Source organism: Rhinopithecus bieti, unplaced genomic scaffold (genome assembly GCF_001698545.2).
Source record: "Rhinopithecus bieti isolate Rb0 unplaced genomic scaffold, ASM169854v2 scaffold_11839, whole genome shotgun sequence".
In the NCBI taxonomy this organism is placed as follows: Eukaryota; Metazoa; Chordata; class Mammalia; order Primates; family Cercopithecidae; genus Rhinopithecus; species Rhinopithecus bieti.
This window is the reverse complement of record NW_016806877.1, coordinates 644,444-661,622: the sequence shown is the minus strand read 5'-3', so window position 1 is coordinate 661,622 and position 17,179 is coordinate 644,444. Positions and strand designations below refer to the sequence as shown.

Genomic DNA, 17,179 nt, shown 5'->3' with positions numbered 1-17,179 from the left:
CTTCAAGCACAACTTCTCTGAACAGAAAAGCCATAAAATCTATCAGAGTAACATTTCAATGCTTCATTTAAAAACAAAATTGAAGCTTTACTTTCACTTCAAAGTCATTGCCCAGTGGCTAATTTATATGAGATGACAAGTCTTACAAGAAGGAAAACTTTGATAAGTAACAGTTAAAAATGGCGCTTGTAAAAAAATGGCAAGAGTAGTAAACAATTATAAAAGCTGGAGTATTTACCGATTATATATCCTTATTACAAGGTTAGGATTGTCTATAAGTCCAGGGTTTTCTGCAAATTCGTGGTAAGTAATGATATGCTCCATGAATTTTTCTGCAATGTAAAATAATAATCAATTTGGTTAGAGATTACATAAATCCCTATATGAGATTATTATAAGATTCTGTGCATTGCAGAAATTGCAGGCTAAAATCATCTTTCTAAAAAAACTAATTTTTGAATATTCATCAAAAGCAAAATGTCAGATGCTTTTCTCCCCCAGGACAAGAAAGAACACTTCTTTTTCTATTCTCCTTTTCCACTGTCTCCCAGTGAAAACAAACAAACTAGTAAAATGGGACACGCCAGACTTTCAAAAAAATACATACAGATGTGGCTAGAGAGGGACAGAAGACAAACACAGACAGACGGACACACACACACACACACGCGCGCGTGCGCGAAAACTCTAAGTTCTATTCTCAGAGGAAGAAACTTTACTGGCAGGCAACGGCATAACTGGGGAATATTCATAGGGGGGTCTTACAGCTTTAGCAAGCTACACTATATCAAAACATATCTTAAAATTGTTTGGGCCAGGCTCAGTGGCTCATGCCTGTAATTCCAACACTTTGGGAGGCCAACGCAGGCCAATCACTTGAGGTCAGGAGTTAGGGACTAGCCTGGCCAATATGGTGAAACCCCATCTCTACTAAAAATACAAAAATTAGCCAGGTGTAGTGGCGCAAACCTGTAATTCCAGCTACTTGGGAGGCTGAGGCAGGCATGACAATCGCTTGAACCCGGGAGATGGAGGTTGCAGTGAGCTGAGATGGTGCCACTGCACTCCAGCCTGGGTGACAGAGCAAGGCTCTGTCTTAAATAATAAAAACAACAACAACAAAACACATATCTTAGAATTGCTTGGAGAATTAAAAACAAACAAACAAACCCTAGAATTTGGCTCAAGGTCTGTGAAATAAATCCAGAGTTCTTACAGAGTGAATGAGGGCTTCCCATGAATCTTTGTACCCTGTTCCTAAACCTGTATTCTCTTAGATCTAGGCTAACAGAGAAACTGCTCACTTGGATTGTTTCTCCAGGTAATGTGTGTATTATTTACCTTTACTTGCCATTTCTGCCTCTTCCAATAAACTCTACCAGACTAAGTCACCACTATTTAAAACAAAGGTGTAAACTTTTATATTTTACATATTTTGTATTTCTCATTCCCTCACATATAATTTTTTAAACTGAACATTTAGGAGGATTACAAAAAGAATGTGACCTATTTAACTTTGTCCCTAGAACGAACCACAGGCCATATCACACTTTAAATTTCTTGCAAAATATAAAGCAAACAAACAATGAAGAGACAGAGAAGACACATAATGAGCTTTCCTGTGACCCTGGAAAGGAAAGACTTCAGGAACACATGGTCCTGAGCCTGTGGCCATACGGTCTGCCACATCATGCCTTCAGTTTCTCTAAGGGAAAGGGAAGACAAAAGATGACACTAGTCATGGAAAGAAAATATTTCCTTAGAGGAAAATCAAACAGGGGCCACAGGCCAAACTGAGAAATACTAAGAAGAGTTCAGTTCAAAAAGGAAGGTTAAAAAAAAAATGCTCATGAATTGAGGACAGATGCACACGGCACTCAGCCCAGCCTAAACGCGTCCTGACATCTCTGCTAAACTCCCTCCCGACTTCTGAGCAAGCTTTACTCTCGTGGGCCAACTCTCCAGCCTTACACAGGAAGTAAACCTCCTAATTTCTGCCAGAAAGACCCTTTACTCAGTGGACAATCAATTTTCTACAACTTCAGGACCCTATATTCACGTCTAAGGCCCAGTGCTTTCCAGAAGGTCAGCTGGGCCCCACTCCCACAAATGTTTCAGTAACTTTACAGATGGGAAAACTGGTGCAGTGTGATGATCCCACCCTGACGGCTCAGAAAACAGGGCGGCCTGTTAACCCCCAATCTCTTAATTTGAAATTAGAGCCTTTAAGGGCACACTACCTCAAAGCCACCCCATAAACAGGTGTCAGTTAAGACCTTAAATGAGGGTGTAAGGGTCTGACATTACAGAATATACCTGTTACCTGCACAAAATCACTAAAGAATTTATATATCCTGAAATGGCAGGATATTGCTTACATGGCAAGTTTTAACCAAGTGATGACCAGACTGCTCTCTGAAATGAAGACGGGGCACGAACACCCCACGTACCTTTTGAAATTTCTCCATTTTCACTGAGGCCCCCGCAAAGGGAGAGGGTAACGTCAGGCAAGTCCATGGCAGAATCTGAGAGGCACTCAGTGCCGCTATCTGCAGCTGCGCTTCCCACAGACTGGGGGGACTGGGAGCCGGAGAGTGTGTCAGACTCAGGCCACTGCCTGGAGCCGGGCTCCGATTCACTGTGGGCAGGGGATGGGGAAAAAGATCTGCTTTATTACAACTCCTTGAATTCCTGGTTTACTGCATGGTTCTCTGGGGGCGCAAACCAAATAACACATCCCCTAAAAAGAACAGACGGACCTGTAATCAGGCATAACTTTTCTTGGGTAGGGTTTAGAATTGTATCATAATGACATTAAAGATAACCTAATATAGTAACAGTGAGAAAGCAACTGTGAATATAGTAAATATGTCACAAAATCACTACGATCATTCACAATAATGCAAACATTTCAACTATGGCCTTTCTGATTTTTAATTAAAGGAGTAAAACAGTTATAAGTATTTATTTACATTTCCATGATGAAAATGACAGGGTAATTAAGAAAATCTGATGCTTGGAAACCTTTGATCCTAACGTCCTAGAAAAAGCTGTGGCACTTTACACATCCTGTAGAAAATTACTGTAGTCCAAGGTTATATTCTTTAAAAACCAAGGCTTTCCTAAGTTCGCCTGTCACCTCACAAAGAAGGAAGGGGAAATTCAACGAGCAAATTCTCCAGGGGCAAGACCCACCCAGAAAAAGAAACGCAGTGAGAAATAAACTGGATGTAACTGTCCTTCCAGGAGCTAAAGATGAGGTTCCTGAATATTTTCATGTTTCAAGATAAGGCACAGAAGCCAGGTTTCAGAAGGTGATCAAGGGAAACCTTATGCAATGAAGTGCAAATATGAGAGGGAACAATCACGAACGGCACAGCACCTTAAGTCTCATGGTCACCAACACTTACTACTCTACACCCTTTCAACAGGTATTTCATGTCACATTTGAGATATTGAAAATTTTCAAATTCACTTATTTTGTTCAAAAAGCCGGTATTTTTCATGTTGATTTAAAAAAACAATGACCCAGCGGTTTACTCGCTCTTTCCAACAAATCTCATCTTCGAGCAGTAGGTGGCAGCAGACTACAGATATGTTGTAACTAAACAGCTTCAAAAGCTGTTTCGCATTTGAATCAACAAAAAAATTCAGGTTTTTGGATATTTTTTTCTCTTAATAGCAATGCACACTCATACGCACAAAATTGAGATTAATTGGACTGACAGAATGTTCTCACTGGACACAGAAAATCAGAACTGTTGTTATACTGGGGGTAAGGGGCAAGGCCAACCCTTCTGTGTTCACCTCACCTGTGTCCTCTTTCTCTGGGGCACACGGCAAGGCCCGCCTGCAGTCAGGTGTGGCCACGTGAGCACATGACCAAGCCGTGAATAAGGGATACATGGTGCCCCTCCCCAGGGGCCCTCTCCTATGCGATGCTCATTCCTTTCTCTGCTGCCCGTAAACTCTGGACTCTGAGACCCTATGGGGATGGGAGAGCCTCAAGGTGAAAGGAGCCTGTGTTCCTGAATCCCTATGGGCAAGGCCTCCCCCGAAACACCAACGCAGCACGTTCTCACAGGGGCAAGAAACAAAATTCCATCGCGGTAGGCCAACAAGATCAGGGCTTCCACCTCTACAGCAGTTAGTGTTACCCCAACCAGTAACAACATCTACAAACATGGGGATGCCATCGGACTCAGGATGCCACCGAATACAAAAGTGAATACTAAAGTTCAGTGATAATTACCAATATTGTAAATTTGGTAATGAAGATGGTAAGGATCACGACATGACTATGCTTGTATGGATTACAAGAGTCTCACTCACTATCTTTAAATATTTATGAAATGTTTCAAGAAGTAGTTGAGGTAAGAAGCTTCCTTAGTGCATGGACAGTGACTGTGAACAGGTAAATTACAGTAGCGTGGAGTAAGGCATCATCACCTTAGTTACTCTCCTCACTTTTTAAAAGAGAAACTAAGACATATACCTAAGGAACACCAATATAAATAAATGATTAAGGCCTGGGAAACGTGGGGAAAAGGTGGTAATTCTATGACAGCTTATATTTGAACTTTCCTACTGTTAAAATAAAGCCGCTTCAGTTTTTTCACCTTCAAAAAATCCAACTATTACCTCAAATGAAGTAGATATGTTGAGATAAATTTAGGACAGAGCTAGAAAGGAGTTTTATTTCCCAAAATACCTGTAAAAAATTTAAATAGCCTTATGTCAATCCCATCTTTCTATTCCAAATAAAAAACAAAATATACTTTTCAGTAATTCATTACAAGTGTTTAATTATGTGTGCCTATGGCTCAGTATATTCAAGTCACGGCTCGGTATATTCAAGTCACATTTTCCGTGGAGAAAAGCTGTTTTTTTGTAATCACAGAGTAACAGTTTAACAGATTTCTCCTAAGAGTGGAAATGAACTTGGGCAGGCAGTCCAAGTGTATCATATTTGAGGCTCTTATTTGAATTAATTCAAAGGGAAAATGGTGCAGGACAGTGAGGGAGGCTGGGTGACAGCTGTGGGACTGCAGGGCATGTGGGGAGCACGGGCGGCTGGGGCAGCACCTCACCAGACTCAGACCCGGCTCAGAAAAGGCTCAGGATCTCAGATTCCAAAGGAGTGAAAGCATTCTTTGGAAAACATTTTCAAATAAAGATGCGTTTCTTTAAAAACACATAATAAAATAAATGCTAAAAAATTTCCCCAAGCATGTTGAGTTTGTATTAACCACTACAGGAAAAGCGAATCAGAAGTCATATACCCTTATGTAGGTTTAACTAGTATCTCTCTCCTCATTGTACTGAAAATGTCTTCATAATTATTAATTTCAAGTCACTATATTGAAATAACACATGAACTATTTCTAAATTTTCCAAAACCTGAAGCCATCATCACATTTAGCTAAAGGATACCATCAACTTGTTCTTTTCTCCTGAGATAAAATGTTTTACTCTAGAAACTATTTCAGAGCTGTCCTTCAATAAACAAGGACTACTCGACTACTCTACCTTTTAGGGAAATAAAGAGCTGCAACTTCAGGTTCCAGACCCTTTAAGTCATCAAGGTAAATATCATCAGGTCCCTGGTGCTGGCTTCTTTTGTGAACACCTGTTTAAAAAAAAAAAAAAAAAAATCAGAGGTAAGAATTTATTCTTCATTTACAACTTTGCAGAACACACACAGGTTTGCAAACAGTAAGACTGACAAGCAGGATTTGAATAGGGTTTTAATTTTAAAGGTGTCAACCACCCTTTTTACTTAGGTTGGTTCTCACCCATCCATGCCAATAGAAGAGAAGTTCAGTGCTTCATACACATACTTTGATTTTACTTATTTTCTCATTTGCTGTTAATTGAGTAATACTAGCCCCTAAATAATTTATATTTTAATGGTGAAGTCTTTTTTACATTTATAGGTAAGAACAAGCATGACCAAACTTAAGGCAACGACCTGCATTGGGAACGAGGGCATTACTCTAAAACGATGAAGGGAAGGTTGTCTGAGCACAGGATATTCACATGGTGCCCAAGTATCCACCCTGCGTTACCTTCTAACTACAAAAGGACAAAAAACACTTCACAATGGATAGATGCGGCAGGTAACATCTTAAACAATAATCACGTTCAGCATTACTATTAGTGGTCATCACGAGACACAATATGAGTACCCAATATATGCAATAAAGTAATCTGCAATTCAAACAATAACTCTAAGCCTCTAGACCTGTACTGCCCACTCTAGTGACCACCAGCCACATGTGGGTATACTGAGCATTTAAACTGTCGCTAAAGTGAAGTAAACAAAATTAAGATACTTCATTAATAATTTTATATTGATTCCACAGTAAAATTACATTTTGGATTTATTGGCTTAGATGAAATGTATCACTAAACTTAATTTCACCTTATTTTACTTTCTGAAAATTGGCAGTGAGATGATTCAAAATGACACATGTGATTCATATTCCGTTTCCAGTGGGCAGCACATTCTAGAGCCAACTACCAGTTAAGAAAATACAGGAATGTCACCTTCAAAAAAACAGACAAATCCAGGACATGAGAGAGCCTGGAAGACACTGGCTGGGCTCTTTAAAAGGTTACCATCACGGGTGTAGAGTGGGTATGAGGGTGTGTATGGGTATATGAGAGAGCGTTCTAAAATAAAAAAGATCAATTAAAAGAAACATAAAAATCAAATGCAACATGTGAACCCTGATGTGATTTTGGCTTGGGAAACAGGCCAGCTAAAAAAATATTCTTGGTACAATTAGGGAAATGTAAACATGAATTCTTCAAGATGACAATAGTACTGGGGCAATGCAGAGAATGTTCACATTCTTAGAAGGTAAATCCTGGCATATCTAAGAATGAAATGTCATGCCTGCAATTTGTTTTCAAATGTTTTATTAATAAAACACTGTATGTGGATGAATGGAGAGATGTAGGGAGAGAGGGGTTGAGAAGGAGAGAGGGAGGGCAAAATGTATAATAAAAGTAGAGGGCAAAAAGAACGAGGCCAAAGAATAGTAAAAACCACTCAGGGTTCCTGTCTCTAGTCAGATCCTGCACTGTGTGCTCAAGAACAAGGGTCATTAGTTCCAAAAACAAAGCATTTATCCTAAAAGAACCGGATTTCCCTCCTTAACATCTCTTAGAGCAGAACAAATGGCTACAGGCCTTTGGTGGAAGAGCAGGTGCCAAGCTAAGCCACCATTAGCTAGATGGTTGGATTTGACCATGAACACCTTTGACAGTCACATTCTTTCATTTTAGATAAATTATTTCTGAGTGACCTTGAAGGTCCATACCTGTAGTGAATATATATTAAGTTGGTTTATAATTACCTAATCTTTGGTGCTAGAATTTTTTTTTAAGTGAAATAGGTAGCTGGCTATATATGATGTTGGGTAATTTTAGAGAAGGTTTCACACTTCCCTAAAAATAGGATCCAAGGCCAGGATTCTGAGTATGTCTGTTCTGACTCTTACTGTACCAAGTAGCGATGGCTGGCTTTTTATTTTCAAATAGTAAGGAAGTTCTGATTGATTAAATTTGTGTTCCAAAAGTGAGCAAGAACTGTTGAACCAGGAGTTGGATGTTTTCTTCACCTATTTTATTTTTTTTGAGACAGAGTCTCATTCTGTCACATGGTTTAGAGTGCAGTGGTGCAACCACAGCTCACTGCAGTCTTGACCTCCCTGGGCTCAGGTGATTAGAATAATTTTTAAGGTAATTTTTATTTATTATTATTATTATTTTTTTTGAGACAGGGTCTCACTCTATCACCCAGGCCGGAATGGAGTGGCGTGATCTTGGCTCACTGCAACCTCTGCCCCCAGGGCTCAAGCGATCTTCCCACCTCAGCTTGGGCGGGACCACACACGAACGCCACTACGCCAGGCTCAGTTTTCCATGTTTGATAGAGACAGGGTTTCACTATGTTGCCCAGGCTGATCTTGAAATCCTGAGCTCAAGTGATCTGTCTGCCTCAGCTTCCAAAGTACTGGGATTACAAGTGTGCAAGTGTGAGCCACTGCACCTAGCCTTCTACCTATTTTAAAGGGAAATAATCAGCACAAGAAAGCACATTCTCATAATTAGTATGCATTTTTTATCCAATATTACTGCTAAAAAACCTACCTAATTTAGCCTCAACTAAGATGTTTCAAGTGAAAACATTTTTTCTCTATTCTAATTTTTTAAGATTCTACTTCACTTTACTGACATACCTAATCAATAAAGTGGTTAATTTTACTCATCAATTGATTACAACTCATTATTTATTTTCTCAGTAAATGCTTCTCAAGAACCCACTGAGTAGCAACAGTCAGGAGACAGGAGTGTGAAAGTCAGGCCCTGCTCCAACTGGACTTTCCAGGGGGGACGCCATGGAAAGCAATTGTAAGAAAGTGAGTGATGGGCCTGGGCATGGTGACTCACACCTGTAATTCTAGCACTTTGGGAGGCCGGGGCAGGCAGATCACCTGAGGTCAGGAGTTCGAGACCAGCCTGGCCAACATGGTGAAATACCATATCTACTAAAAATACAAAAAAATCAGCTGGGGATGATGATGTGTGCCTGTAACTCCAGCTACTCAGGAGGCTGAGGCAGGAGAACTGCTTGACCCCAGGAGGCAGAGGTTGCAGTGAGCCAAGATCACGCAATTGCACTCCAGCCTGGGCAACAAGAGCGAAACTCCAGCCTAAAAGAAAAAAAAAAAAAAGAAGAAAAGAAAATAAAGAAAGTGTGCGATGGGTTTTGACTGGTGAGTACAAATACAGAGGCACCCATCACATGTTATGTGGAACACTGAAATAATTCACCATCTAATTTGAGAGTACCTGGAGCCAAATTAAACAAATGATTACCTTTCTTCTTTGACGGCGAGTCTACTTTAGCTGCCGGTTTGGATTCTGAGGGCGCCTCCGCTAAGGTTGGGTTGGGAAGGTGGTCTGCATCTAACATAGATGAAATCTGAGGACTCTCAAGAGGAGGTTCGAGAAGCTCTGCCACAGACGTTGGGTCGCTCATCTGTGTACCCAGGGCTCTCGGTCTGGGCTTCACTATGGTACAGACAGTGTCTTCCATGGAAGCATCCTTCTCAACTTCACTTATGAGGCTGTCCTCACTGGGAATTACCCGAAAATGGGTATTTTCTGATGGTGTAATTGTAGCTGTCCTAGGATGATAGTCAGATCGTTCTCTTTTGCTGACCTAAAAAAGTTAAATCGTTTAAAAATTAAACCATTTTCAGGGTATTTGTTATAATCTGCCAATGTGTTCATTCTATTTTAACTTAACACATTCATTAAATATCTTACTTTGTACATGTAAAAATTCCATAATAAAGTGAGAAAAACTAATATTTGCATTTTGCTCAATATCGTGATACTTATAAATGTTCTGGCTGGGCACGGTGGCTCATGTCTAAAATCCCAGCACTTTGGGAGGCCAAGGAGGGCAGATCACTTGAGGTCAGGAGTTCGAGACTAGCATGGCCAACAGGATGAAATCTACTAAAATACAAAAATTAGCCAGGCATGGTGGCAGGCGCCTGTAATCTCAGCTACTCAGGAGGCTGAGGCAAGATAATTGCTTGAACCCGGGAGATGGAGGTTGCAGTGAGCCGAGATGGCACCACTACATTCCAGCCTAGGTGACAGAGTGAGACTCTATCTCAAAAAAAAAAAGGTATACATTAAATGTTCTACTGAAAAGTTATACTGGAGAAGACTGAAGAAACTGACAATTTTCAGTTACTAAGAAGTAGAAAATACTCATTCTGGGGGAGAAAACTAAATGAAAATTTAGCCCTCCTTGGACCACATCAAGGCTCTGTTAAAGCAGTATAAAAGTGGCAAGTCTAAATTCGATCACAAATATAAGCAAAATGTATATTTAAAAAACCTAACTTCAACAGAAGATCTAAACATTTTCTCTCTCAAGAAATTTATCTTCCCAGTTCTTTCTTCTTTCATTACGAGCTGACAAAAAAAGGTTTAACAATTTCTTGTTTAAAATTTCAGTGTTGGCTGGGGATGGCGGCTTACACCTGTAATCCCAGCACTCTGGGAGGCCAAGGCAGAAGGATCTCTTGAGCCCAGGAGTTTGAGATCTGGCCAAGCTGTTATAGTGAGACCTTGTCTCTACAAAAAATAAAAACTAAAAAATTAACTGGGTGTGGTAGCACACACCTGCAGTCTCAACTACTTGAAAGTCTGGTGTGGGAGAATCACCTGAGCCCAGGAGGTTGAGGCTGCAGTGAGCTTTGGCTGCACCGCTGCTCTCCAGCCTGGGTGACAGAGCAAGAACCCTGTCTCCAAAAAAATAAAACATAAAAATGCAGTGTGAAAATTTTAGTTTAAGGTGCCTTTTAAAATTTCCTTATAATAATTGACAATCATTATTATTCAGTAAATAGAAATATACACAAAATACTGCTGAATTCCTTCGGTTGCAAATACACAGTCCAAATGTTACAAAAACTGTTAACTTTGAATTTACTTCTATGACATGAGAGCACTATTATTTACATTCATGAGAGCTCCATCAGAAACTGCCTCCTTTACTTGTGGGTGGAGGGATTCTTCGCTTGTTTAATCAGACACTTTCCACAGGCAAGTAAACCCTAGTACCTTGGTGGACTCTGGGAATCCGCCCCATGTCCACTCCATGTGAGACTCTGATCTGAGCAGGCTCTCAGCAGGTTTCACCTCCAGCTCTGAATCACTCTTAGGACACACTGTCTGGGGATAGGTGCTGTAAACAGAACAAAGACACATGATGACTTGAAAGTCGGGAAACCTTCAGTCTTGCTGAGCCTGACAGATGAAAAGAAACAAATTTGAATATATCGACTTTATCCTGCAAATACAAAAACTCCATGGAAGGGAAGATCAATTATTTCTTCCACTTGAGTTCTTTAATAATACTAAAAATGACACCAACTAGCATTTAAGAGGACTTACCAGGTCCTTTGTAAACACTGTATATTCATAATCTAATTTGCTTTTCACAAGAAGTCAATGAGAAAGAAGACAATTTTGTAGGCTAAGGAAGAGCAGGCAAATTAACGTAACACCCGAGGATTTGATTGCAGAATAAACAGTTATGGCTATACTTTTTTTTCACTATATTATTCAGTTACAGCCAACAGTTGACACTAAAAGATGAGAATTTTTAAGAATGGTAGATGAGTGGGCACAATGTCTCATGTCTGTAATCCCAGTGCTTTGGAAGGCCAAGATGAGAGGATCACCTGAGGCCAGGAGTTCAAGAATAGCCTGGGCAAACTAGCGAGGCTCTGTCTCTACAAAAAATTTAAAACTTAGCTGAGCACAGTGGTGCATGCCTGTAGTCCCAGTTACTCAGGAGGCTGAGGCGGGAGGATCACGGGAGCCCAGGGGTTTAAGGCTGCAGTGAACCATGAGTGTGCCACTACACTCCAGCCTGGGCAACAGAGCGAGACCTTGTCTCTACTAAAAGAAAAGAAAAGAAAAAAAATAAAATAACTGTAGATGGCTAAATTCCATGCTGATTATACAGATCTACAACTGGCCAACACTGTTAGAGTAAGTCAGATCAAATTTAGAAATAAAATAATCATTGAGAGAAAAGATTCATATTTATGTTAAAAGTAAACATTCAGTTCCTCGGCTGTGTGAGAGAAACGGGAAATATCATTACTACAGATTAACAGAAAAGCTAATTAATACATCCTCCTTCCTCTTTCAAGAAACCAAGAAATTTCAAAGATACTTACGTCTCTAAAGGGGACCAATCTCCATCGGATAAGGGGTAATGATCCCCAGAATGGAAAAGCAAAGGCTCTTTACATTCTTCTTCTTTCAAGGAAGCATTTGAAGATCCTCTATGAAAGGAGAAACCAAAGAAAGGCAGGAACGATGACATTCTTGTCAGCTTTAAAAGATCCCCCAAACCTACTGATACTACAAACAATAAAAATGAAGAGGGATAAATGATGACTAACTCTCTTTAAAATATATGAAGGAGAAGGGGGGATACAACACTGCCACCCACTATAAAACACCACAATCACTATTCACATGTGGAATAAATAGAGGGAGAAAAAAAGAGAAATGTGATTTCTTTTTTCCATCCCTTAAGGGTGATTCAAAGGCTAAAAGAAAACTAAGGCTTTATGACTATTTCATTCAATCCTTACAAAATGAGGTAATATTTCATTGTAGATATTAAGTAATCAAGGATCCAGAGAAATTTAATCACTTGCTCAAAGTCAAAAAGCTAGGAAGTAGTTGGATTCAAAACAAGTAAGCCCTTATTCTTTCCACTGCTCTCCCCTTTTGACTGAAAGCATTTGAAAATGTATGAATATTAGCTAAAGACAAACAAGATCTATGGCTCAAAATTTAAAAAATACCCTAAACTCTTAAAATCTCAGGACTAACTTTCTTCTTTGTTTGGCCCAAGGATTATCTGAGAAGGTTTCCTTTACTTGGAATCTACAAGATGTGAAGATGTGAAGAAGATGATACAAAAATGACAAATGCTTTTAAGATGCATAAAAGGACCTTGGGTAGGGGGTTGCACTAATGCTAATAAGGTTTTAATCAATTTACCTGTTGGTTTCTTAAATCTGCAGAGTTACTATAACTACCTTGCCATATAACCTTGAAAACATCCCTCAGAAGCACTGTGGGCCCCCATTTTCATCTTTAGTTGGAAATTTATCATTTGTCCTGTCTACTTCAGAGTCAATGTGAGAGTTACGTGGTGTAGCGTGTTGAAATCTCTGAAAAGTAAAAAGGAAAGCACAAAGAAAAACTCTGGCTAGGCACAATGGCTCATCACAGCACTTCGGGAGGCCAAGGCAGGTGGCCCACGAGGTCAGGGGTTCAAGACCAGCCTGGCCAAGATGGTGAAACCGTGTCTCTACTAAAAATACAAAAATTAGCCAGGTATGGTAGTGGGCACCTGTAATCCCAGCTACTTGGGAGGCTAAAGCAGAGAATTGCTTGAACCCAGAAGGCGGAAGTTGCAGTGAGCAGAGATCACGCCACTGCACTCCAGCCTGGGTGACAGAGAGACTCCATCTCAAAAACAAACAAAACTTTGCAAAGCATAAAGTGCCATATTATACGAGTTTAAAGGCTTCTTATAGACAATTCAATGTTCTAATAGGACAGAAAATAAATGTAAATGAGAATATCCACATCACTTAGTTTGCTGGACTAAAAACAGGGATAGAAAACCAGGTTATTTTTTTAACATTACTTTTCTTCCTTTGTATCTTTTTTTTTTTTTTTTTTTAGACGGAGTCTCGCTCTGTCATCCAGGCTGGAGTGCAGTGGCGCGATCTCGGCTCACTGCAAGCTCCGCCTCCCGGGTTCACGCCATTCTCCTGCCTCAGCCTCCCCAGTAGCTGGAACTACAGGCGCCCGCCACCATGCCCGGCTAATTTTTTCTATGTTTTAGTAGAGACGGGGTTTCACTATGTTAGCCAGGATGGTCTCAATCTCCTGACCTCATGATCCGCCCGTCTTGGCCTCCCAAAGTGCTGGGATTACAAGCTCTTCCTTTATATCCTAATTTAACATACTCTTATTTACCACTAACTGTGACAGGTTAATAGTTTTTCCACATAGCTTAATCTTTTAATTTAAGGTTTTCCTAACTCTGATCTTCTCTAGGGCCTTACTCCGGCATATCACTCATTCAAGGGGAGAGAACATATGCCTGAGAAAGATATCTAGGAAAAGTACTCTATTTTCAATAAAGGGATATCAAAAGGCAAATTTTCCCTTGAGAAAGGGAAAATCAGGTTTGTGAATGGTGAATGGTCCTCATTTGCCCACTCTGAAAGGACACATCAGCTTGAGCCATCACTATCCAGATGTGAAAGTGGTCTGAAAAGAACCACGCAAAAGTCACACAAACTTCTAACCGAAATTTTTATATTACAAATATTTAACTTATTGGATCATGTTTCACTGCAGTATAAAAGGTAAACCAAGAAGAATTCAGCAAAGCAAACAGGATTTAGTAAAATACTGAAACAGCGATCAGGTACCACCGGAATTCACAGCCCCAGGAAGACAAGAGATGGCCTTTTTTGGTCATATCCTGACAAAAATTCAGCCCATTAGTCTAGGCCCACTACAGTGACAGAAAAGATTTATGTGGAGATCCCTTTCAGTCCTAAGATTCCTTTATTAAAATAGGAATTCTAGAAACCTGTAAGGAACTTTCAAAACGGCAGGTATCCCTTAGAACAGGGACCTGCAAGGCAAACCATGACAGAGTAACAAATTAGGCATGTGGCATGAGGCTACAGTGGAGCGCACATAGTAGAACGTGAAGACAACAGCGCAAGACTGATTCTGTTTGTAAAACACAGGAGTGCTAATACATCAGAACTGAGCAAAAGAAGTAAATGGTGACTTTCTGTCAGGGCTGGGGGCTCGGAGGCTGAGGTTCACAGCCAGTGTGAACATGGCACTCCAGCCCTCACAGATGTGCTACAACATCACATCTTTCAAATTCTGCATCATTTTCTAAGCCTAACATTGTTCCAATTCAAAAGCTGACGGAGATTACATGGATGTATATGACTGCCAAAATGCACTGAACTGCACACTTACGGTCTGTGAATACTGCTGTGTGTAAATTATATCTCAGTTTTTTTAAAGTGAGAAAAAAAATCAATTGAATGCTAAAATAAATAGCCTGAATTATTTATGTGGGATCAATTTTAGGTGCAACATGAATTTTAAACTATTTCACTGGTAGTATGTAATAGATAAATGGGGTTGCTAACCACCATAACCAAAGATCACTAACTCTGTTAACAACATCTAGCAGTAACCTTAGCACAGTACTAGTCAATGAATTTCAGCATGGCTAATGATCTCAGTTGGCATTTGGATATAGAGCATTTCCCATAAAACAAATGGAGCCCTGCGATACTTCTCTCTGTGTTCTGTGTCAGAATCAAAGGAGAGAAAAGGCAGGGAGCATCTGTAAGATCCATGTCACCCCGAGTATCTACACTCACCCCAGAAGAACATGGAGGGTTCTCTAGAAGTCAGTTACCGATCAGCAGATGAAGTATGTAGATCATCAGAGCAGTAGGTGCTATCTGTGAAGAGTCTTAGGCTCCCTGGATTTAGCTCCCAGATATCACTTTTTAAGTAAGTCTGCTTTAGTGGATTAAAAGTTGAGACTCCTTTCTGATGGTTTGATATTGAGCCTCCATTTTTGCTATTGCTTGGTATTTGAAATATTTCCATCAGTGGCCATGTTTCATATATTTGCACTCAAGATTATGCTAGAACACCATCCAATATGCAGAGTCTCTTCCCTCCAAAAGGCTACGTATGCCTAGGTGCAATGTTTTTAATCTCTCTCACAAACACAGACATCCGTCCATCCTCTACAAGGACAAACAAGGCTTCTGTTATATTTAAGCCTAACGCCCATCTTTAGGAGGGGAGGGAGACTTACTAGATACAGTTTAAACAAAGCTCTGTATAGTTTAAAGCTCTCCAATTTCCAGAAATGAGTTTCTTCCAGCTGTGCTATAGCAATCTGCTTTAAAAATGATTCCCTCTTCCATCTGCCTCCTTCAAGAGCCTCAATTAACCTGAATTCTATTATCAACAAAATTCTTGAAAAGTAAAGAGTTTAAACAAAATGCCATTTGTCAAAACAAAAGAGAAACCTATTTTGTGCATTTATCTTCTCTGGAAAAATAATTTCTTTTCTAAATGGTAGGGGCTGAGGAGAATATGCTATAGGAAAGCTGCAAATTCCGCAACGCCACAGAATTCCTAGTCCTCACAACTGCAAAAGCAACTGACTTCCTATTCTTTTTCTCTTAGATTTTGAACACGTTGTTTCATATGCTGTTAATGACCATAAATAGCTTCCCTCAAATAATGTTAGAGTCTAGGTGCTGAGCTGACAGGGGCCTTGTAAAGGCCTCTTCCATCCTCTCACTTTATAGATTAAGAAACCAACGCCCTGGCCGGGCGCGGTGGCTCAAGCCTGTAATCCCAGCACTTTGGGAGGCCGAGATGGGAAGATCATGAGGTCAGGAGTTTGAGACCATCCTGGCTAACACTGTGAAACCCCGTCTCTACTGAAAAATACAAAAAAAGCTAGCCGGGCGAGGTGGCTGGCGCCTGTAGTCCCAGCTACTCGGGAGGCTGAGGCAGGAGAATGGCGTAAACCCAGGAGGCGGAGCTTGCAGTGAGCTGAGATCCGGCCACTGCACTCCAGCCTGGGTGACAGAGCAAGACTCCGTCTCAAAAAAAAAGAAACCAACGCCCTGAGTGATGAAGAGGCTACTTACTATTCTACAATCTATAATGGGCCCAGTCTGTCTACCTTTTAGCTCAGTGTTCATTTCAGAATACAACCTGAATTTTCACAGATGTTTACATTTTGTTTTCTTTTTTTAACGACCTAATTTCTGTTGACTGTATTATTTAAGCAGATTCTATTTTAAGGAAATTTCAGGAAGAGTTCCTCCAGGTGGCAGCATCTACTATTCCACGGTAACCTAAAGAAAAAGCAAACCACCAACCACCTGAAAATGACTGCAAGGCCCTAGCTTACACGTGTTTTGACATGCCTGCTTACCAAGCCAGCAAGGTGCTGGCTTAGAGATAGGCTGGCAGCCATTCATACCTGTCAACCAAATCAGTACACAGTGGATACAGCCTTTCACACCATCTGGAAAAACAAGGTATGTACTAATATTTCTGCCATGCATTGGCTTACAACATTCATTTACAAATTCCTTTGGAATAACGATTCTTGTACAATTTAGTAGGGAACTTGGCCTATGTTTTAGAAATTTTTTTTTACTTCCCAAGCTATAGGTTGTTCAGGAATTCTCAACTTTGCTCTATTATGTCCAACAAAGGACATATGTCAACAAAATTTTAAGGCAAAAGCATTACTTCGGTGCTCTTTTTGGTAGATTTTGGAAGAATTTTAGTTGGTAAAAATTTTTAGGAACGAAGCACTTCTGGGAGCATTACAAGGCTGATCCTAATAAAATTTAAGATGTGCAAGCATTTCAAGTTTTTCTCAAAAGAATACATGTTTCTTGCCCACCTACACATTTTACTATACATAAGACAAAACTTTTAAAGGAATTGTTTGTTTATA

General features: G+C 40.1%; 1 protein-coding gene across 3 annotated transcripts in view; it reads right to left on the bottom strand.

Annotated features, from left to right (window-relative positions):
- The window catches only part of LPIN2 (lipin 2), a 65,298-nt gene that overhangs the window by 11,775 nt on the left and 36,344 nt on the right, over positions 1–17,179 (bottom strand). For all 3 annotated transcript variants that reach the window (XM_017878328.1, XM_017878330.1, XM_017878329.1), the window contains 6 exons: positions 11,784–11,891; positions 10,657–10,780; positions 8,890–9,235; positions 5,530–5,629; positions 2,451–2,638; positions 239–332 (listed from right to left, as the gene is read on the bottom strand). In XM_017878328.1, the coding sequence (XP_017733817.1) occupies positions 239–332; positions 2,451–2,638; positions 5,530–5,629; positions 8,890–9,235; positions 10,657–10,780; positions 11,784–11,891 (960 nt within the window). The remainder of the gene's footprint in view (positions 1–238; positions 333–2,450; positions 2,639–5,529; positions 5,630–8,889; positions 9,236–10,656; positions 10,781–11,783; positions 11,892–17,179) is intronic.